This window comes from Lathyrus oleraceus, chromosome 3, assembly GCF_024323335.1.
Source record: "Lathyrus oleraceus cultivar Zhongwan6 chromosome 3, CAAS_Psat_ZW6_1.0, whole genome shotgun sequence".
Classification (NCBI taxonomy): domain Eukaryota; kingdom Viridiplantae; phylum Streptophyta; class Magnoliopsida; order Fabales; family Fabaceae; genus Lathyrus; species Lathyrus oleraceus.
In genome coordinates this window covers 11,339,278-11,363,587 of record NC_066581.1, presented here as the reverse complement: position 1 = coordinate 11,363,587, position 24,310 = coordinate 11,339,278, and the positions used below count along the sequence as shown (strand labels likewise).

Here is a 24,310-nt window from a genome sequence, read left to right as displayed (position 1 = left end):
ATTACCTTAATGGATCTCCTGGAGTAGCCTGCACCATATACAAATGTGACACCCTGAAGAACCACTTGATGTACCTATCGACGTAACTCCAATCGCTCACAATTATGGTACTCCGTACCTCCTCCAGTACCAGATGAATCATAATCATCAAACATGGCATCCATCTGTCTACGTGTCAAAGTAGCAAGAGAAAATACAACAGGGTGTTTGGGAATGGTCTGAGTGTATCTAAACTGCTGCATGATACGCTCGGGAAGATGAGGAGTAGTGAGACGTAATCCATAGGCCAATCATCTAGAGTATAGCAATATCTCGTCAAATGGTTACGTCTCACGGTAATCGACATAGTTGTTGAAGTGCATGTCCTCGACAACCAAGCGGTCAAGATACACTCTGAATAGCTCATTCGCCCGGTTCCCTCTGAGTGAGGGAAATGCAGTAGCATGCGACATATTCTCAATGTAAGTCGGTACACTCTCCCAGCTGAAGATGCGCGGGAAGTGTTAGAGGATCCAAGCCTGAAAAGTTCGGCATACATGAATCATAAGTAATGATGTTGTAAAGATGAAATGAAAATGACATAGAAAGATTAAAAGACCAATAAATATTACTGTCAGTAGTGTGATGCTACCTGTGACTTGCTTCATCTTCCACCTACATCCCTCTGATAACTTCAAGTACAAGTAGACAAGCAAGCGTTCCCCTAGTTATACTCATGGATCCGCTCAAAATCCTGGAAGCACCGTAGGTAGATGACATTTGTATAAGTGGAACTCTTGTCCACAAAAATCACAATGCCAACCAAATATAACATGTATTCTCTCATAGCATGCTCTTTGTGGAGCCCCACATGCTCGTCATCACATGTGGCCTGATGTGTTATCTATAACTCACATGTATATACTTTTTTTAGGAATTCAAACCTAGCATGAGCCCCCCTGGTTCTATCCAACTCCTCTTTTGCCTCCGCTGGGTCAGCCCCTAGATAGTCTACCATCATCTCGAGTGCCTCGTCGAGTGTGATAGACATCTCACCAAGTAGGAGGTGAAATGACAAGGTCTCTGAGTGTCATCTCTCCACGAATGTATTAAGCATCTCGTGGTTGACTGTAATATAATTGATCATCCACAAGACCTTCATCCCAGATAGGGACAAAGGTTCCTAAAACCAATCCTCATTCGGATGAGGCAACCCAATAATCATCCGCTTATGGTTAATAAACTTCAGTGGATCATGGTCCTGCAGAAAATAAAAATCAATGTGAAAAACTCGTTAATTAAAATTAAATGTAGATTAAAGTGAATGAATCCAAATAATTCTACCTCTCTGTCCCATATATGTCTGGAAGTATGGTCTAAGTATAGAGGAAATAGTGACAACTCTATAGGGCCACCTCCAAATGCCTCTAGCTTAGCATCCTCAACATCCAGAGGTGGCACAGGCTCAATAACATCAGCAGTAGGAGGTGGCATTGGCTCAGAAGCATCAGTAGTATAACAATAGGAGGTGCCTCTAGTACCACCGGTGACTCAGGTACTTATCGCACCTGAATATGTGAAACATGGCATCTGCGGGAGGATGGAGGGAGTGATGTGTGGGTAGGTGAAAACCGTCTCCTACTAGAAGAAAAATATGGACAACATTAGCTTATGATACCTGACTTCTCCCGTCTCATTGATGTATGTTGTGCAACCCTTACATGCCTCATCCTATCGTGTCTATCAACCATAATACATGTAAGTTAAAATAAGTCAGACAATTAGTGCAAGCAAGCAACACTACAAGCAAGAAAATAATATTAAAAAAAGACTGATAAAATTTCAGAGATGCATCTTCGATTACTAGAAAATTTAAACGTTAAAAAATTCTGGAGATGCATCTTCAGAATTTTCTGCAAGTCAGTAGATGCGTCAATAGTGTCAATGGACACATGCAAACACAAAAAATATTGTTTCGATCATCACTTTCAGCCAACAAACATGTTTTACACTATGTCTAAACTATCAATCATGCAATTCCTACTCGCTTCTAACCTTAATCATCAATTTCTACTCATTTATACAAAAATTCAAAAACTTTTCAAAACATCAAAAAATTTACAAATTTTTAATTTGCTTCAGTGTTGGATGATGTTTTTGATGTTGATTGAAGATCCTTTGAGCTTGGTTATTTGATTTTGAACTTGGTGACGAGAAAAAAAATTGAGAGAATTTGAAAAGGTTTTGAGAAATATCAGAAATGAGGAAGGAGAATGGTTCTTGTGCGATATAAGCTCCAAATTATTTCAGAGATGCATCTCCAGAATATTTTAACGTTAAAAGAGAATTGGATGCGTTCGGAGATGCATCTCCGAAATTTAGAGGTATTTAAGTATTTTCTTGTGGTTCCTAAGTAACATATGTGGTGCATTAAGAAACTCCCAAAAACCTATACATCTACAAGATTATCCAAAAAAATTGGACCCATAATAGTGGTTGTAACCCCCATAAAACTCAAGAATACTCTTCTAGATGTCAAGCAGGTGAGATCAAATAATTTTTTTAATTTTGATGCCAAAAGAGAACATCTATAAAAATATCTAGATAATCTCCAACATCTCTACCCAGGAGAATAATTTCTAAATCAAGTCAAAGCCAAAAACAAAAGAAAAAAGAAAAAAAACTTAACAACAATCTCCTTAAAAGAAAATTTGGTGGAGTCAAGGGGCCAAAACACCAAGATTTTATGGTTTTGTGTGGTGTGTAGGTAAATGTCTTCTAAAGGTTTTAATGATGATAATTGAATAAGAAAAAATAAATCACAAGCATCATCAGTCAAGAAACAAGTACAACATAAAATGTTTAAAGTTCTAGTTAAAAGAGATAAATAAATTTAAATCAAGTAATCAAAAGGAACTGAAGTTGTGAAAACTCATTTGATCTTGTGCTCAATTTTTTATCTTGTAGTATTAAGGTGATGCACACACATACCAAAAGTATTTCAAACTCTTCATCTTTTCTTAAAAATTCTTAAAAAACAATTCAAAACGATTAAGAAGCTTTCTAATCAATTAGGAAGGCAAAAATCAAATGTATAATCAATTAGTCCTTTCATCTAATCGATTAAAGAAATAATAATCGATTAGATAGACTTGTTAATTGATTAAGTGATGTTGCAAATTAAATTTTCATTTTCTAGCCTAACCTAATCGATTAAGAAATGACCAGACCCATGATTGTTGCATTTTCGATCCAAATTTTTTTCTAAATAAAGGAGTAATTTCCTCACTTTTAAAAAAATCAAATTTCTAAATTATCAACTCTTTTATCCCACCCATTCTCCTTATTTTATAAGTTTTATTTACTATAAATTGTTTTAGTGTTGAGAGAGTGAAAAACTTCATTTGATAATTGTGTTGTTTTTCTATTATGCTTAATTTGACTACTTAAGGGATTAGTTCTCTTGTAATATATTTTAAGGTTGCAAGATAAACCTTTAAAAAATTTAGTGTAATGTTGTTGGCTTGAACCTGTATTAAACCTCAAGTTGTTGGTGTAAGGATGTTGAGTTGTATAAAAGTTCAAGTTGTTGTTTTGTGAAAATCTCGAGAGGAAACTCATAGGGACTAGATTAGACCGTATGATTTAAGATTGAATATGTGTAATCTCTGGTGTGATCTCTCTTACCTTATTTCTTTATTTTTATTTTTCTATTATTTATCTTTTTCCCTACTTAATCTCTATGCATGTGCGACATACTCGAGGATGATAAATAAGATCTTTTGAGAAAGAAATTAATGATATGAGTCATATTCAGTGAAGAGCAGTTGCATGTAAGTCACTTTTCAGAGTCAAAGTTAAAAAATTCTTAAGATTCTACTTCACAGAAACAAAAATTGAAGTTAAATAAGACAAATGTGACGTGATCGTCAAGATGAAAACTTCTTTCACAAACGAAAGGATAATGAAATTGAATGTGATGATCACCACTCTCAACATGTTCATCTCAATACATGTATAACATGCACTTTTGGAAAAGGTGAGTGTCGTCCTTGTTACAGTGGTAGGTAGCAATTAGAATCCAGTATACTTTATTGAATTTTTTACCAAAATAACCCAATTTTTCAAGAAAATTCCCAAAGTAATCCTGGTTTCAAAAAAATTCTCAAAGTACCCCACTTTTAGGAGAAGGCGTCAATCCAATTGGCGACTCCTCTTAAAAATTGAATGGAGGCGCCAATTGGATTGGCTGCACCATCCAATTGACGTCCATGTGTATTTTTACAAAGGAGGCGCCAATTGGATTGGCACCTCAGTGTAAAATGCAATTTTTTTTAAATTATAAATAGATGTGTTGTGTGAATCATTTTTTCACATCTCATTTCATCATTTGACAATCATGTTTGGTGTTCGTCGCTGATACGGAAAGGTGATTTATGCGAGAGACAAACCTCAGATGCTGATGTTGTTCTGGAACATCACTACTTTCGATCAACTGAAGAGGGAGTTGATTCATTGGTTAGATGGGAAAATACCAGAAGGGGAAAAAATTAGAAGTATTGAGAGACTCGACAGTATCTTTGGTTGGGTGCGAATGAAAATTGATAAGGATGCTAGGGAAATGATGTTCGGTCGAGTTGACATCACTTTGATTGTTGTAATCAGTTAGAAATATTTCTATTTTCAGTTAGCTTATTTTGTACTGATGTTTGTTGTGAACCTCTTTGTAACAAAAACTTTATGATATATAATAATTGAAGGTTACAGAAATACAATGTTACAAAAAGCTTATGACCTAGATGATGCTCCTCGATTGGGACAATTATTCTTGTTGTGTCCTGGTTGACGACAGATACTACATAATCTTATCATTTTATCTGTCGAATCCATTTTTGTCCTAATACGTGTGCTGTTTGGCCTTCCTTTTTTCTTTCTACGCATCTCATCGTTGTGCCAAACTATATCACCTTCGTATGGAGGTCAGTATTCCTCCATTGGTAGCACCGAGAAGCTTTTATTATATACATTCATGACGGTGACGGCCTTGTACACATCAGATAAATGGTTGTAAGCGTCTTGACGAGTATATGCGCATGCTGCAATGACATGGGAGCAAGGAATGCGGAAGACCTGAAATTTTCCACAGTCGCACCAACTTCTGTTTAGTCTAACAGCATAGGCTAAATTTGGTCTCCATTCGTTGTGGTCCATTGTTTCCTGGACGCTGAAATTTTTCCTATGACGATCAAAGACTGTTACAGCGTGTGTGTTTGCTTTGATGCTCTCCTCTTTCATGACTTTCATGCAACACTCACTAAATACTTGCCCAGACATTAACACCGCACTCCATCTTTCACCTCTGGTTACGAACGTAGAAGCCAACCTATAATAGGTCGATCTTACCAAGGCGGTTATTGGTAGATTTCTAATTCCTTTGAATACCCCGTTCATGCATTCCACAAGGTTTGTTGTCATGTGCCCCCATCGACAACCTCCGTCAAATGCCCTTGTCCACTGCTCTACTGGTATGTTATTCAACCATCTTCTTACGTCTTCATTAGACAGTCTAATTTCATCATGATAATATTGAAATGATGGATGAGTTAGAGCATACCTAGCATTCACCACCTTCTTGCGAAGATTCTTATCTTTTATTGCACGCATGAAGTTTTGTGCAATATGTCTAATGCAATAGACATGGGTAGAAGGAGGATCATGCCATCCGTTGTCATGGTTGTTGTAGGCACTCTCAATGGTAGCATGTCTATCAGAAATCAAACAGAGATTGGCTTGTGGAGCCACATGCGTTCTGAGATGTCGAAGAAAGAAACCCCATCCACCAGTCGTTTCACCTTCAACCAGAGCAAAGGCAATGGGAAAGACATTGTTGTTGCCGTCTTGTGCAACCGCCATAAGCAAAGTACTCTTGTATTTGTCGTATAACCAAGTGCCATCAATTTGAATAATAGGTTTGCAGAATGCGAAACCTTTGATGCATGGGTCAAACGCCCAAAAGAGACGGTGAAAGATTCTATTACCTGCAACACAAGTTCCGTCTGGCATCATTGCTGGCAATGTCTCCATAATTGCCACAGTTCGTGGGACATATGTTTTTAGTGCCCATAAAAACCGTGGAAATTCTTTGTATGAATCCTCCCAGATGCCGAATAACTGTTCAACAACCTTTGTCCTCGTAATCCAGGCTTTCTTGTAAGATGGAGTATAATTATATCTTGTTATGATATGGGATTTAACTATACTCACCTTTACTTATGGGTCTTTATTAACCAAGACAGAATGTCTTGACATATCAATGCAGCGCTTAATTTACGGTGATCTTGTTCAACGTTAGTTGCAATGCAACTCTGAGGTTGGTCTATTGAAGCTATCTCCCAAGAGTCGTTTTTCTTTTTGTAATACGCAGGCAACCGAAACTTACAAAGGATGTTACGACATTCGATGACATACCTTCTCGAATTAGTGTGTTTCACTGTAAAATCAGCAGAGTTGTTCATGTGGATTTTTTTGATAGCTCGCACATATTCTTCTTTGGTATGGAACATGTCTCCCACCTTTAATTCTCCTTCTGATCGTGGATACGGGTTATAGAAAACACTGTTGGATGTTTCATCGTCATACAGATGCATGTTTGTCATGTGTTAAGGAGGATTGTAGACATGACTAGGAGGTATTGGCGGTGGTTGATCATCATCTTCAATGTCGTTGTTCAGCATATGATCGACATGTATCTCGGTATCCTCTTCTTCATCAACGACGTTCACTTCTACTTCTGCTTATGGGTTGACGTCATCTGAGCATTGTGGATCAAATTCACCAGATTCATCCTGACTGGTTATTTGAGACTGCTGAGATGGTATACATGGTTTAAGAGTAATATACAACTCAATACAATTGCAGCCTGAATGTTCATGACTAACAAACATGTATTCAACATCTTCATCATCCCGTACCTTAAGCGGGAAAAACTTGCATTGACTGTTCTAAAAAAATATTGGATTTTGATACGTGATCTTTGACACAATACTCGATCCTATACAGGATTGTATTCTTTTTTTCAAATGCAAGAAGGTTGCATTTCTCTTGATCGTAAGTCGAATGGTATCAGTGTTTCGAAAACAAAATCCATATAACTCAGACTCGTATGTTTCACCATTGTAGTGAACATTGACACTATATTTCGGTGAAGATGACATTGTGCAGATGAAAACTATTTTCTTACTGCAGATGAATGTGTGTTGAGTCTTGGATGTTGATAGTAAGACACTTAAATAGGTGAGTGATTTATCTCACATGCAAGCTAGTTCGAAGTGATGTGTCACACATGCAAGCTAGTCTGAAATGATGTGTCAACCATGCAAGCTAGTCAGAAGTGACAAGTCCAACATGCAAGAGAGAGGACAACCACGTGTCACACATGCAAGCACACACTCCAAATGAATTGCCGATACCATGTCTTGCATGCATGCAGACCTTGAAACCAAGCAATCAGACATAGGTGTGTCATGCATGTCCCTATGGAGGTGCCAATTTGAATGGCGACACCATGTACAAAATGCACATGGGCGCCAATTCATTTGGCTACCACATGCAAACACAATTTTCCATGCTCCAATTCATTTGCCTATAAATTCATCCACATCATCAACACTTCTTCCACACCATCACTCACTATTTCTTCTACAATTTCATCTGCAACAACTTCTTATAGTTTCATCTGCACCAACCGCTTTCGTCCCCGACAAAATGTCTATCCTCACAATGGGCGAATCGCACAGAGGAACAGTTGCAAACATAGCAACTTATGTAAGCATTCTATTGTTTTGTTATTTGTTTTAATAGAGTACCTTTTAATAACATATCAACTTAGTAAAGTTTTTTGTTCTTTCTTTTATAGGATGTTTCAAGGTTCCGTACTCGGGTCCACGAATATGTCCACATGGACCCGATGATTCAACCTTATGTTGAACTTGCCGGTTTTGGACATATAAGCAAAATTATGTCTTAGTCGGTGGATAATAAATTCATTCTTGCTTTATGCGAAAGATGGCGTCCCGAGACACACACATTCTGGTTCCCAACCGGTGAGTGTACCGTGACGTTAGAAGACGTCTACATGCTTTTGGGACTGCCCATTGAAGGTAAGCCTGTAAATGGTAAAACCAACTATGCAAATTCAATTTGCATGGACCTCTTGGAGACTGATTTGTTAGATGATAACTCAAGAGGTCAAGGTATACTCCTTTCACGCCTTAAGTCATACTATAACAGTTTATACTTAGATGAGCATTCTATCGAAGATGCTCGAATAATAAAAACTAGGTGTTACATTATGCTTTTAATTGGTTCTTTTTTATTTTTCGAAAGTAGTGGTTCTAGTATGCATATTATGTATTTACCTTTAGTAAGACATGTAGATAGAATAGGAAGTTACAGTTGGGGATCTGCTTGCCTGGCCTATCTCTATAGCTCTTTGTGCAAAAACTCACACAAAGACACATCTACCTTTTTTGGATGTGCTGTTTTGCTCCAAGCATGGGGTTGGTCAAGACTATTGTCCCTAGCACCCGTCAACAACAACCCTTTCACATTCCCGTATGCACAAAAGTAAGTTGTTTAAATTGCTATATATTTACTTACTTCTTCAACGATTATTATCTCTAACTAATATTTTTACCTTTTTGGTGCAGATGGTCGGCACGTGGTATGAGTTATAACAGATGTCCTAGACACTGTATTACTCAGTATCGCAATCTATTGGATCACATTCGATCGACAGACGTAAGGATAATAACCTCATTATTTTGTTATAATTTGTTAACTTCTTCTACCAAGTTTATAATCCAAGTTACTTTCACATTTCAGTTCATTTGGCGTCCATACCTAAATTTGGATCATGACCATGAGGTTAACGCTGAAGACGCGTCCGTATGGACTGCATGCACACTGATAATAAGATTCACAACTGTGGAGATGCACAATAGTGATCGTGCAAAGAAAGAGATAAACAAAAATAAATTGACAATGGATCTTTTGCCATCTTAAGAATGCATTAATAATTCATCCGAACTATATACAGTATTGAGAACTATGAGCAGGACATTGAGTCTATATAACAAGGTTCAACAATGTAAACATAAAACAAAACCTTCTATTAAATTAAACCTTTATCAAGAAAATGTAGCAACTATTCCAACGGCTTGTTGCAAGTCTCAAAATTGGGTTCATCGTCGAGGATATATACTTGTACGATCCACGCCAACAAACTTACACACCAAACACCTCAACATCTAACCCCCAACAACATTGTCAGACCGGATACACACAACCTCGTGTCCGTCAAACTTTCCATTCCACCAACACACAAACATACAACCAAAACATGTCATACACCCAACCCCAATATCAAGAGCATATCACATACCACCACCAGCAAATTGATCATCAACCTGAGACTCAACATCACTTCACACCCAACACATCACCCTACCAAAGCCGCCTTAGTCAGAACACCCCACGATCATTCAACACCAACCGCCCCTCCTCCTACCATAGCCAAGAAGCTCAAACCTCACAAAACCAAAACCTCCAACAACCTTATCTCTACCAAACACCCCAACAATCTTTCCAATCTTTCCTCGACGCATCATTCACAATCATGTCTCCCTTCAACCGTCCCGGTCGCCCACCAATTAGTCAAACACAACCCAACTACTCTGGTATGGGTCATGAACTCAGCTACGGCGGTACACCCTCGATGCATACTGAAGACTATGCCGATTTGTCTGACTATCTCAACAGGCCATCTCCTGTAGTTTTTAAGAGGAGTCGCCAATTGGATTGACGCATCTTCCTAAAAGTGGGATACTTTGGAATTTTTTTTGAAAACAGAGTTATTTTGGGAATTTTCTTGAAAAACAGGGTAATTTTCGTAAAAAATTCTACTTTATTTCCAAAATCCTTGCGAGTCTCAAAATCCATTACTAAAAAATTGAAAAGATAACTCTTTCTGACTTTAAGAAAGTCGTGAAATTGATTTTGAAATCTCTTTAACAATAAATAAATAATAAATAAATAATAATAATAATAATAATAATAATAATGATAATGATAATAATGATGATAATGATGATGATAATAATAATAATAATAATAATAATAATAATAATAATAATAATAATAATAATAATAATAATAATCATAATAATAATAATAATAATAATAATAATAATAATAATAATAATAATAATAATAATACTAATACTCATACTCATACTAATAGTAATACTCATACTAATAATAATAATAACAATAATAATAATAATAATAATAATAATAATAGTAATAATAATAATAATAGTAATAATAATAATAATAATAATAATAATAATAATAATAATAATAATAGTAATAATACTAATACTGCTACTGGTAGTGGTACTCATGCTCATGCTCATACTCATAATAATAATAATAATAATAATAATAATAATAATAATAATAATAATAATAATAATAATAATAATAATAATAATAATAATAATAGTACTAATAATAATAATAATAATAATAGTAATAATACTAATACTGGTACTGGTACTGGTACTCATACTAATACTAATACTAGATAATAATCTGATTTATTTCATACACAGATTCACATTAATTAAAGAGGTTTCCTAATAGGATGTAAGCTAAACATATAAGCAAAGAAAGAGATAAACAAAAATAAATTGACAATGGATCTTTTGCCATCTTAAGAATGCATTAATAATTCATCCGAACTATATACAGTATTGAGAACTATGAGCAGGTCATTGAGTCTATATAACAAGGTTCAACAATGTAAACATAAAACAAAACCTTCTATTAAATTAAACCTTTATCAAGAAAATGTAGCAACTATTCCAACGGCTTGTTGCAAGTCTCAAAATTGGGTTCATCGTCGAGGATATATACTTGTACGATCCACGCCAACAAACTTACACACCAAACACCTCAACATCTAACCCCTAACAACATTGTCAGACCGGATACACACAACCTCGTGTCCGTCAAACTTTCCATTCCACCAACACACAAACATACAACCAAAACATGTCATACACCCAACCCCAATATCAAGAGCATATCACATACCACCACCAACAAATTGATCATCAACCTAAGACTCAACATCACTTCACACCCAACACATCACCCTACCAAAGCCGCCTTAGTCAGAACACCCCACGATCATTCAACACCAACCGCCCCTCCTCCTATCATAGCCAAGAAGCTCAAACCTCACAAAACCAAAACCTCAAACAACCTTATCTCTACCAAACACCCCAACAATCTTTCCAATCTTTCCTCGACGCATCATTCACCAATTAGTCCAACACAACCCAACTACTCTGGTATGGGTCATGAACTCAGCTACGGCGGTACACCCTCGATGCATACTGAAGACTATGCCGATTTGTCTGACTATCTCAACAGGCCATCTCCTGTAATTTTTAAGAGGAGTCGCCAATTGGATTGACGCATCTTCCTAAAAGTGGGATACTTTGGAAATTTTTTTGAAAACATAGTTATTTTGGGAATTTTCTTGAAAAACAGGGTAATTTTCGTAAAAAATTCTACTTTATTTCCAAAATGCTTGCGAGTCTCAAAATCCATTACTAAAAAATTGAAAAGATACCTCTTTCTGACTTTAAGAAATTCGTGAAATTGATTTTGAAATCTCTTTAACAATAAATAAATAATAAATAATAATAATAATAATAATAATAATAATAATAATAATAATAATAATAATAATGATGATAATGATGATGATAATTATAATAATAGTAATGATAATGATAATAATAATAATAATAATAATAATAATAATAATAATAATAATAATAATAATAATAGTAATAATAATAATAACAATAATAATAATAATAATAATAATAATAATAATAGTAATACTCATACTAATACTCATACTCATACTAATAGTAATACTCATACTAATAATAATAATACTACTACTAATAATAATAATAATAATAATAATAATAATAATATAATAATAATAATAGTAATAATAATAATAATAATAATAATAGTAATAATACTAATACTAATAATAATAATTATAATAGTAGTACTAATAATAATAATAATAATAATAATAATACTAATACTGCTACTGGTAGTGGTACTCATGCTCATACTCATAATAATAATAATAATAATAATAATAATAATAATAATAATAATAATAATAATAACAATAATAATAATAATAATAATAATAATAATAATAATAATAATAATAATAATAATAATAATAATAATAATAATGTTACTGGTACTCATACTAGATAATAATCTGATTTATTTCATACACAGATTCACATTAAAGAGGTTTCCTAATAGGATGTAAGCTAAACATATAAGCAAAGAAAGAGATAAACAAAAATAAATTGACAATGGATCTTCTGCCATCTTAAGAATGCATTAATAATTCATCCGAACTATATACAGTATTGAGAACTATGAGCAGGCCATTGAGTCTATATAACAAGGTTCAACAATGTAAACATAAAACAAAACCTTCTATTAAATTAAACCTTTATCAAGAAAATGTAGCAACTATTCCAACGGCTTGTTGCAAGTCTCAAAATTGGGTTTATCAAGAAAATGTAGCAACTATTCCAACGGCTTGTTGCTTACCGTTGATGAAGACAGGAATTTCTCACAGTCCTTGGCTCCAACTTGTGTAAACTCTTTAACAAGCATATCCACATATGCAGCTAAAGAATTCTTAAACTCCTTTGAGCAGCTCTTGTCACCCTGATCAACATCCTGAACTCCGCCTTTCACCAAACAACCAACTTGAGCACCATCCTTGTATGCTTTACAAGCCACTAAAATGTCCTGAGCTCGCCTGCAGAAGTGCCCCTTAACAAAGTCCTCAAAACTCTGAAAAACTCAAAATAACCTAAATAGTCAGTTTTTATCCCAAAAGTTATAAGTTACAAGGCAATAGTATACATAAATAAAAAAACTAAATAAACCCATCACTTATTATATAACCTGGCTTACCAATCAATCATAACAGCAGTGAATAAATTTTAGTGTATAGTTAAAGAAACCTAATGTGATAAATTGAGGGGAAGATAGCCTAGAGTGTTTAAGTTACCATCACATAGCTCCTTCCCAATATGCTTCTGTGTCTGCTATTTCGTGCCCATTCCAAAAACTATACAGGAAACACATTCTCACCTAGGATGGTGTCAGATTATGATTGATGAGATGACAACTCTAGAATTTAACCAGACTTGGACTTGTGTCCTCCTCACCTACAGAGAAATCTATTGTTGGTTGTCGTAGGACCAGATGGTCAGATAGATCGCTTGAAAGCTTGTTTTGTTGCTAAAGGCTATACTCAAATTTCAGTTTGGATTATGGTGATACTTTTTCTCCAATTGCAAATATGACTTTCTTATCAATGGCAGCTATGCACAGTTAGCCTCTCTATTAGTTGGATATCAAAAATGCTTTTTTACAAGGTGATTTAACCAAGGTCTATTTGGAGCAACCGCCAGGGTTCATTGCTCGGGGGGAGTCTTGTGGCTTTGTTTGTAAAGTTACGAAAAGCCTTATATGGTCTCAAGCATAGTTCTACAGCATGAGTTTGGTAGATTCAGTTCAGATCTTTGTGAATTTGGCATGGTCCGCAACGAAGCCGGCCATTCAGTGTTTTAAAGACCAATGCATTTATATTGTTGATTATATGGATGACATTGTTATCACAGGAAATGACCAAAGAGGCATTCATGATCTGAAGCAATATCAGATACGCAATCACTCAGAGGAAGTATGCTCTTAGAGGAATTGTTATCGTGGAATTGAAGTAGCTAAGTCAAAATCCGATACGTGATCTCTCAGAGGAAGTATGCTCTTGAGATTTTGGAGGAGACGAGCCATGAAAACATATGGCTTTCGCTTAAGCCGAAGTAAGACAATGTAAACCTATATTTATTTGTTTGGTACCTTTGGTACCTTCTATCTGTTTTGTATCTTGACTTCGGTCTTTCTTTTATTTCTAATATTTTTAATATATTATATATGTTTTTGCACTTCAAAAAATAAGAGTAAGGTCAGAAAAGAAGAAGTGTTTTTAACCTAAAGGTGAAAGTTGAAGACCATATCATACCACAAATCACCCGATTTAAATATCTTTGATTCATAATACAAAACAATGGAGAAATAGAAGGAGATGTAAATCATGGAATTAAAATTGGATGGTTGAAATGGAGAAGGACCTCAAGGGATTTTATGTGACACAAAAGTACCGCTCAAGCTAAAGGAAAAAAAAATTAACGAACGGCAGTATGACCTGCAATGTTTTACGGGACTGAATGTTGGACGGTTAAGAACCAACACGAGAATAAAATAAACGTAGCAGAGAGGAGGATGTTGCATTGGATGTGTGGTAAGACTAGACGAAAGCACCTACGATAGAAAAGATGGTGAGGATTTTGTTGTAAGGAGTAGATCAGATGGAGAGGATTCATTTCGAACAACTTAAGGTAGAGAGAGACACATAAAAATTATAAGAGAAACTATTAAAAAAGATCTCGAGATTAATAAATTGGGTAGAAACATGGTCTTTGATAGAAGATTATGGTGTAATTTGGACCATAATTTGATCCATGTAGTTGACCCCACTTAATGGAATAAGGCTTGTTTGGTGTTGTACATTGTGAGTGTTAGACTGTTAGTTAAGAAAACACACTCATAAACATTTTCCTTAGAGTCAATAAAAGGACTCGTCCACTTTTGCTTTAATGATCTATGTATTTATTGTATAGGGTTGATATACGGTATCGTGTAATAGGAATATAATATTTTGCAGTGCTGCGTAGTTGAAACTTGAAACAAACGTTTAACAGTTGAAGATTTAGTATATATACTGGATACTTAAACAACTGCTTAGGGATACCTAAAATAATTGCTTAGAGATACTTAAATAAAGACTGCTGTGAATTGTGAATAACGTAGATCCAGTATGTCTAGCTTATATATCACTAGAAGTATATATATTTTGAAGGGGACTGAATCAAAATTCTCAATATCATTTGCCTATGCTTAGGTGATTGTTCTATAATGTTAAACTATTTTATAAATTAGCAAAGACAATGGCTATCATTATTCTCTTCTGACTCTCCAAAGCTTACCAAAAGGCACGTCAGAAGAATTTCTAGGCATCACTTTGCCGTGGTGCAATGAGTGAACATGACAACTAACAAAAGAAACTATTTAAAACAAAATATGTTATATGAGAATAGATAAAGAGTTGAAACCAAGATATGCTTCTAGAATCAAACCTTTGGAGGCCTTCTTATCAGATAAACCATTGTCCTCAATGATAAGAGGAATGTGTCTTCATTATACCGCAGGGATCTAGTTTCACCCTCAGCAGAACCACTCAAACGTGCATATCCAGGCTCATTAAAATAAGGCTGTGTATTCAAGATTAGACCTTGTATAGAGACCAGGACCTGTAAAATTGTTGAAACACCTGGGAGCCACTTCTCATTCTTATTGCCAGACCAGGTGTTAAGTAGACTAAGGCACACCTTGCCACAATTATATAAATTTGGGTTGAGCCGAAGTCCACCAGAGTGGTAGTAGACTTGCTGCATTGAAAAATGTCCCTTGAGTCAGACTTTGAATTAAAGGTTAAAAATAGTGTACATAAGAATACTGCAAGTCAGATGCGGTAATCTCAACAACATACCGGGGGTACATTGGGAAAGCCACTTGGAAAGGAAACATCAAAAAAGAAAATGCCATCATGATAAGGAGTTCCCTCTGCTCCAATAATTACAGCCCTCAACAGATCTATTCTTGATTCATAAACTCTGACAAATATTGAATCTAATAGAAATAAAAGAAAATGTCAAAGAAACAGCTAGAGATTGTACAAAAACTCAGTAACAGGTTGCTCATTATGATATTAAAAACACAATTTACAATTATTTTACAGATTTTTGAACCTCCAGCTTCAGAACAAGTAGCTATCTCTACCAAGCAAAAGAAAGACAAAAACTATTTTATAAGGATGTACACTTAACAAATGCAGCCAAACTAATGGCCTTTGGGTTTGACAAAAACCGCCAAGGTATATTAATAACAATGAAGTCAAGCACACAATAAAAATCCTCCAGCTTTAAAAAAAACAAATACAAGAAGTGATATGATAAGGAAAATATTACAGCCCATTCGTGACAGAAATACTGAAAAAACAACTTTACCTGGTAAATCCTTCTCCAATAACTTCCATTCTTCCTGAATTCTTTTAACCCAATTCTTTGAATGCTGTTCAGGAAACAAATTAATGGTTAAACAATATAGTTAAGATTAAAACTGGAACAAAATACATATAAAAAAAAAATTACCTGTGTCGTGGAAGAATTGGTGCGAACAAAGTAATGGTCTGAAGTGTCGTCAACAGTGTCAAATTGCTTAAAGTTTTGAAATTTCTCAAGAATTTCTTCTCTGGCTTCATCAGAGATGGTCACAACAGTACACTATCAGCAGTTGTGCCATTATTTCCATCTCTTGCAGTATTGTGAACCCAAGGGTTATTGAACATTTGCGCAGGTGTGGTATGAAGAGGAACAAATGGATTGGAAAAACCTGGATAAGCTGTATAATTTGGAAATGGATTAAAATGAGAAGAATTCAACCAAGGATTTGCAAATTCAGTTCCTGGAAAATGAATTGATCCATCTACATGTCCATAGAAATTTGAATAATGTGAACTGATACTTCCAGTTCCAGCTGCTTTCTTTGCACTTTCAAGTAGTTTCCAATGAGGTGAACCACCTCCATGTGGCAGCTTCATGACCCCTGAGTTGTCTACAGAGCCATGGTTAGTTGAAGAACCAAAAAAATAAGGCTTCTTTTTACCAGAAGGTCCCAAAGACAAACTAGATGTAGATGACTCCACTCCTAATGCCAACTTTAACTTGCGTCTCCTGCTCTGTGTGGCGTCAATTATTTTCTTACTAGGGTCAACTTGAGAAAATAATTGAGAAGATAAGTGATTTTGCACACTAGAACTACCTACTACAGGTCCTTGGGTTTCAGGCTTAATAGGCTCAAATGACCATGAAGGCTGAAATAAGCCATTAACTTGAGAATGTTTAGAATCAGATTGCGGAATATGAAAGCTAGGATAGAATAAACTACTTTCAGCATTCTTAGAACTTAGATTGTATTCCTTCAACCAAGGAACAGGTGCCTCAATACCAGGAGGTATGTTTGCATTGTCAAAATGCTCCTGCAGTAAAGTATAATTATCTACATCCATATAATCATCCGGAATAATATCACAGAAGCCATCATCATCATCGTCATACAAGTGGTCAGACTCATCCTCATCAATGTTGATTAAGTTATTTGATACAGAAGTATAACCATTGGAAGACTCTACCCTGCTACTTGGTCCAGATTTGTCAATCACAGGCGGATAATATATATTATCAAAGTCTTCCTGAAAATGGTTTCAAGAAAATTTTAGTCATTGTTAAAGTTAGAGACAATAATATCAATCAGCTACAAGAAAGACGTCTTATTCACAAACCATAGTTTGATGATCACCAGAACCGTTGCGAACAGATTCAGTTGTCTTCCCCTTATTACTTTCAACAATGTTTTCACCAATTAACACTAAATCTGTTGTGTCGTCATCATTGTCGATGTCGATCACATCCCGAAAAATGACCTACAGAAGAAAAATACTGTTGTGACATCCAAGAAAATAATAGACATAGAGAAACCATTAAATCTTAGAAAAACAAGAGTGCAAGGCAAGTTAGAACTAAGAGCATAGGTGTGCTTTAGATGTGTACGTAAAAGACATAAATGATATAATCCAATCAATGTCAATTTGAATATCTCCTAGTCAAAAGTAGGAAGAAAAGCAGTGCTTTGTAAATAAGTCAAATGGATATATTTACACAAGGTAAACAGGTAGTGTAACAGAAACTATCGAAACTAATTTTCAAGTGAATATTTTCAACCAACCCATGCAAATTCCTTGACCCTGATAACCAAAGTTAGTATCAGCATACATTTCACTTCACATAAAAGTGGCATTGACTACTGATAAATAACATGTCATCATCAAACAATCAGATCAATCGGTCAGGGGATGAAAATCCTCCTATGTATAATGGGGAAATAACAAAGTGTCATCTGATTGATCAATAAGAAAGAAAGTTAATGGGGGAAATGCTGGTAAAACACGCAGCCTCTCCGCTAATTGGAACAAGCAATTCAGTCCACTTTTCCCCGCTTGACAACCTTATTTACGCGTATTGCAGAATTATGTTGTCCCATTTCCGAATTCTTCTTGAATCTTAACCCATTGTAATCTTTTTTTTTATTCCGTTAAACATAGCTCTCACCATTGTTCACTCCCTCTTTAACCGCAGAGTAGTACTCATCTTTAATTTCGAATTGAATGGTATACTATTTCCCTTTCTCCCTTACTCCAAGAATAGTTCATTCAGTCTTTATCGCAATATACATTCTCAAGTGAACTAAAGACGTGCTGCAAACCGGAACATACGTCCTAAATTGCAGTTCAAAGGTGGGTTCAATGAATTCCCAACAAATGAACCAATTAATTTTTTAAAACATCAACTAGTTTTGGTACCAACAATAACCATGGATATAAGGTTAAGAAGTAAACCTAAAATAGAACAGAACCAGAAAAATAAAAGATTAGCGAGGAACGATGATACCTCTTTGTGCGGCTTGATAGTTCGCTGTGGTGGTGGAATCTCGATCACATCAGGGTCCATGAAGCTATGAGAACTGCTACCAGAATACACACTCCTACTGTGACAGAGGAAAAAAAGAGTGACTCTGTGTTTTCAATTTCAAGTGTACGTAATCGCGATCGCAAGAAAAAGAAAAACTCAATCAAAAAAGAAAAGCTAAACCGAAAAGAGAAGGAGAAACCGACGAGTTGGAACTCTGAAATGAATGTTCAGATAGCGAAATCGGCGGAGGCGGCTGCTCAATCGATCGACTCATCAAGAATTGTTCCGAAATTGAATAAACAAGTTGGTCAGAGAAAAATCAGAAAACAGGAGAATGCAAATGTCTTATGATACTGCCTTCGCGCGCTTGTGATGAAGATCAATATGGATTAAGACTACACCGTGTTTTTTACTTCTCACAAACCCTTTTTTGTTTGGTTATATCTAAAAAGACACTCTTTTTCTAGTAATTTACGTTTTAGCCACTATTGTTGAGTGATAGAATCCGTTGTCTTTTTTGGCTCTTTTACTATTTCCTGTGCGGTCGGTTTTATTTCCACTCCAACTAAATATTTTATTTAAACAATCCAAAACTTTTTTTTGTCATACTGTAAATTATAAAGGTAGTTATACTTTCAGAATAATTGTTCGGACATTTTTCCATTTCGTTAATGTCCTTTTTTGCGTTAAAGTATACGCGTCTCTAACTAATTTGTATTCATTTCAAAAAACACAGATGTTTGATTTAGTATAATATATATATATATATATATATATATATATATATATATATATATATATATATATATATATATATATATATATATATATATATATGCTGTTTTAAGAATTAAATATTGTTAAATGATGGGATTAATGATGGGACTCAAAATGAAGAGGCGCCTCTAACAATCGGAGAAATAGGGGAGACCGTAGTAAACACGAAGCATATGATCATAATTCATTGAGGTGTTAATCTTGCAAGTTCATCCCAATCTTTTTGCATTGAAATCTTATTTTGATCTCGTTTCATATTCTTGGTGCCATCACATAACATTGACGTCATATGTGGAAATTGACATCTAATTATCTCGAATCTCTACAAAATCGTCGTCTTTTTACAGTAATTCGACAATAATCGATCAATCTCGTGAAAGTCACCTCAACAAACGCTACAATAGGCAATGTTCTAATCTTGGTAAATGGTGTGCATGAATAACCAACGAGGGAGACTCCACTCCCTCTGACAGTGAAGATTGATCTAATCTTGGTAAATGGTGTGCATGAATAACCAATTAATGTAAATTAACTCATTTTTATGGTTATGATTTATAAAAAATCAAACCATTTATCACAAAAATCATAGTGAAATTTATAATCGATTTCGAACCAATTTAAAACCGATTCTAAATGTGTTTTGATTTCAATTCAAATTATTTAATTAAATCTAAATTTCACTTCTTTTAAATTAATATCAATTTTTAATTTTAAATCCTTAAAACAAATTTTACGAGGCAAATTTACCGAGATAACCCACTTTTTCGAAGAAATTCCTAAAATAACCCACTTTTCAGCAAAATTCCCAAAATACCCCACTTTTAGGAGGAGGCGCCAATTGGATTGGCGACCCCTCTTAAAAATTGCAAGGAGGCGCCAATTGGATTGGCTAGGGCACCTGCCCTAGCCAATCCAATTGGCGCCTATGTGTAATTTTTAAGAGGGGGCGCCAATCCAATTGGCGCCTCCCTTAAAAAAGCCTCAAATGAAAAAACCTCCAACATGAAAGTTGTAGATCTTTTCAAGAAAATTAATTTAGATATAAATTTTGCATCATTTGGATTTTTTATGAGAAAGTTATGGGCAGTTGAAGTTGGACTTCTAAGTTTTTCAACTATAATCTGACCCATAATGTCTTGCATTATTTCATGTGTTTCTTTTAGAGTTATGAAATTTTGTCCAACATAACAACTGAAGTAGACATCTTAAATTTTCCAATGCACTTGGTCCCACCTCAAAATAATTAAAAATGAGTGAGTTAGGTTCCTGCGAAGTTGACCCAAACTTAGGGTTTCTGTCAAAACATGTGTATGTGAATTTTGCCAAAAAGGACCAACTTCAAGCCCTTCTGTTTGAATGATAAAAGCCTCAAATGACAAAACCTTCAACATAAAAGTTGTAGATCTTTTCAAGATAATGAATTTGGACTAAAGTTTTGCATCATTTGCAATTTTTATGAGAAAGGTATGGACACCTGAACTTGGACTCTTTGACATTTTAACTGTTATCTGACCTATAATGTTTTGTATTATTGCATGTGTCTGTGTTAGAGTTATGAATTTTTGTCCAACATAACAAGTGAAATAGACATCTTAAATTTTCCAATTCACTTGGTCCCACCTCAAAATAATTAAAAATGAGTGAGTTAGGTCCTTGCGAACTTGACCCAAAATTAGGGTTTCTGTCAAAACATGTGTATGTGAATTTTGCCAAAAGGGACCAAATTCAAGCCCTTCTGTTTGAATGATAAAAGCCTCAAATGATAAAACCCTCAACATAAAAGTTTTAGATCTTTTCAAGATAATGAATTTGGACAAAAAATTTGCATCCTTTGCATTTTTTATGAGAAAGGTATGGGCACCTGAACTTGGACTCTTTGACATTTCAATTGTTATCTGACCTATAATGTTTTGTATTATCATATGTGTTTATTTTAGAATTATGAAATTTTGTCCAACATAACAATTTAAGTAGACATCTCAATGGAGTTTCAGTCAAAACATGTGTATGTGAATTTTGCCAAAATGGAGTTTAGACAAAGAAACCTAATGTTTGGAGTTTACACAAAGATAAATTTGATATAATACGAATTCATATTAATAAAATTTGGATTTTACACAAAGAATCCTAATGGTGATGACCGGGATCACCTAACCGACCTCCGGTCCCACATCCCCTAGCTACCCTAACCCTTGGCCCTAACCCACGTTGACGATTCTGCACCGGTGTTTGTTCATCTGATGGTCCAGGAGCGTCATTACCTCCTACAGGAGAAGATCCGTTGAGGTATTCAGCCAACTCAGCATAGTCTTCAGTATTCAATGATGGTGTACCGGCGTAGCTGAGCTCATGACCCATGCCAGAGAAGTTGGGGTGTGGTTGACTCATGGATGGGCGACCGGGACGGTTGAAGGGAGACATGGGTGACAATGATGGGTCTAGGAAAGGTTGGAAAGGTTGTTGGGGTGTTTGGAAGACATATGGTTGTGGGATGTTTTGGTATTGTGATGTTTGGGGTTCTTGGCTACGGTAGGTGATGGGGCGGTTAGTGTTTTGGCTAAGGCGACTTTGGTAGGGTGATGGTGTGGGTGCGAAGCGATGTTCGGTCTGAGGTTGATGGTCCATTTGTTGGTGGTGGTATGGGGGATGTTCTTGGTATTGGGGTTGGGTGAATGGCATGTTTTGGTTGTATGTTTGTGTGTTTGTGGAAGGGAAAGTTTGACGGATAGGTGGTTGTGAGTAACCGGGCTGAGAATGTTGTTGGGGGTTAGATGTTGATCCTTCTTGTGTGTAACTTGTCTGGCGTGGGTCGTAGAGGTACATATCATCGGTGATGAATTGAAATCCAACCGATCTGTACCAAGCCATATAAGTACGACTTGGTTTTACCTCATTTGGCATGACTGCGTCAGTTAAGACATGGTCATGACGGTGCTTTCACTTGCGACACTCTGATCTTGCGAAGGTTTTCCAAGGGTTGTAGTTCCATTGGTCGTTCACTTTACGCATATGCCATTCTCCTAGGCTAGCTGGGGGGTCTGGGATATTCTGGACCATACCGAACTGCAGCTTCACACGATCGATGTTGTGCATCTCCACTGTTGTGAACCGTATTATCGGTGTGCATGCTGTCCATACGGCTGCGTCTTCAGGGTTGACCTGATGCTCATGATCCATATTAAGGTATGGACGCCAAATGAACTGAAATGTTAAAGACGATAGGATTTAAATGAATGTAGAAAAAGTCAACATAATATGACGAATTAATGAAGTTATTTTGCTTACGTCTGTCGATCGAAGGTGATCCAACAGGTTGCGATACTGAGTAATACAGTGTCTCGGACATCTGCTGTAATTCATACCACGTGCCGACCATCTACACCAAAAAGTTAAAATAAATTAGTTATGGGTACTAAACTGTAAGGAAGTAAGTAAAGATATAGCAATTTAAACAACTTACTTTTTTGCATATGGAAAAGTGAAGGGGTTGTTATTGACCGGTGCTAGAGACGGTAGTCTTGACCATCCCCATGCTTGTAGCAAAACAGCACATCCAGAAAATGTAGATTTGTCTTTGTGGGAGTTTTTGCACAACGAACTATAGAGATAGGCTAGACATGCTGATCCCCAACTGTAACTACCTATTCTATCTATATGTCTAAGTAAAGGTAAGTACATAATATGCATGCTAGAACCACTACCTTCGGGAAATAAAAAGGATCCTAGTAACAACATAATGTAACATCTAGTTTTGATTATTCAAGCATCTTCGGTAGAATGCTCATCTAAATATAAACTATTATAATATGACTTTAGGCGTGAGAGTAGTATACCTTGACCTCTAGCATTATCATCTAACAAATCAGTGTCTAAAAGCTCCATGCAAATTGAATTTGCATAGTTGGTCTTACCATTAACAGCTTTGCCTTCAATTCGTAGTCCTAAAAGCATGTAGACATCTTCTAACGTCACGGTACACTCACCGGTTGGAAACCAAAATGTGTGTGTCTCTGGCCTCCATCTTTCGCATAAGGCTAGAATGAACTTGTTATCTATAGACCAAGACATAATCTTGCTAATGTGACCAAAACCGGCGAGTTCAACATAAGGTTGAATCATCGGGTCCATTGGGACAAATTCGTGGACTCGAGTTCGAAACCTTGATACATCCTATAATAGAAATAATATAACACTTGACTAAGTTGGTATTTCAAAATAAAATGGGGTTGGTGGAGATGAAACATAAAAAATTAGTATAAGAAAAAACTTACGTATGTTGCGATGTTTGCAACTGTTCCTCTGTGTGCTTCGCCCATTGTGAGTAAAGACATATTGTTGGGGAGTTGGTGTAGATGAAATTGGAAGATTTTGTTGAAGATGAAATTGTAAAAGAAGTAATGTAGATGAAGTAGTGAGAATGTTGGTGTGGAAGAATTGTTGAAGGAGTGGATGAATTTATAGGCAAATGGAGGAGAGCATAAAAAATTGTGTTTGCATGGTGTCTCCACCTCATTTGGCGACCATGTACAATAATAAAGAGGGGGCGCCATTCAAATTGGCGACACCATAGGGTACATGCATGCAAGGCTAGTTCTAAATGCTTGGTTTCGAGGACTGACTCCATGGGGGCGCCATTCAAATTGGCGACCATGTACAAGCCTTAAGTGTAGGTGCCAAACCAATTAGCGCCACCGTCTACATGTATGACACGTGGC

General features: G+C 35.7%; 2 protein-coding genes across 2 annotated transcripts; both read right to left on the bottom strand.

Moving 5' to 3' along the window:
• Nucleotides 1-12,458: 12,458 nt before the first annotated feature.
• On the bottom strand, nt 12,459-18,857 carry LOC127129407 (probable ubiquitin-conjugating enzyme E2 25). The gene is made up of 8 exons (XM_051058597.1): nt 18,798-18,857; nt 17,633-17,773; nt 16,622-17,542; nt 16,443-16,574; nt 16,299-16,362; nt 15,782-15,921; nt 15,369-15,680; nt 12,459-12,957 (listed from the first exon to the last, which is right to left on the bottom strand). The coding sequence occupies exons 1-8, from the start codon at nt 18,855-18,857 to the stop codon at nt 12,685-12,687; spliced, it is 2,043 nt and encodes a 680-aa protein (XP_050914554.1). The 3' UTR covers nt 12,459-12,684.
• Nucleotides 18,858-19,421: 564 nt separating this feature from the next.
• On the bottom strand, nt 19,422-24,073 carry LOC127129406 (protein MAIN-LIKE 2-like). The gene is made up of 3 exons (XM_051058596.1): nt 23,867-24,073; nt 23,414-23,765; nt 19,422-19,426 (listed from the first exon to the last, which is right to left on the bottom strand). The coding sequence occupies exons 1-3, from the start codon at nt 23,924-23,926 to the stop codon at nt 19,422-19,424; spliced, it is 417 nt and encodes a 138-aa protein (XP_050914553.1). The 5' UTR covers nt 23,927-24,073.
• Between the last annotated feature and the right edge of the window lie 237 nt (nt 24,074-24,310).

Bases quoted from the DNA above. Each gene is read 5' to 3' on its own strand.
- LOC127129406 (XM_051058596.1), bottom strand. From the start codon at position 23,926: ATGTCTTTACTCACAATGGGCGAAGCACACAGAGGAACAGTTGCAAAC. The intron at 23,766-23,866 runs GTAAGTTTTTTC...TTTCTATTATAG, and splicing joins TTGCAAACATCGCAACATAC to GATGTATCAAGGTTTCGAAC.
- LOC127129407 (XM_051058597.1), bottom strand. From the start codon at position 18,857: ATGGACCCTGATGTGATCGAGATTCCACCACCACAGCGAACTATCAAG. The intron at 17,774-18,797 runs GTATCATCGTTC...TTTCTTCTGTAG, and splicing joins CTATCAAGCCGCACAAAGAG to GTCATTTTTCGGGATGTGAT. The intron at 12,958-15,368 runs GTTTGATTCTAG...TGAGTTTTTCAG, and splicing joins TGATAAGAAGGCCTCCAAAG to AGTTTTGAGGACTTTGTTAA.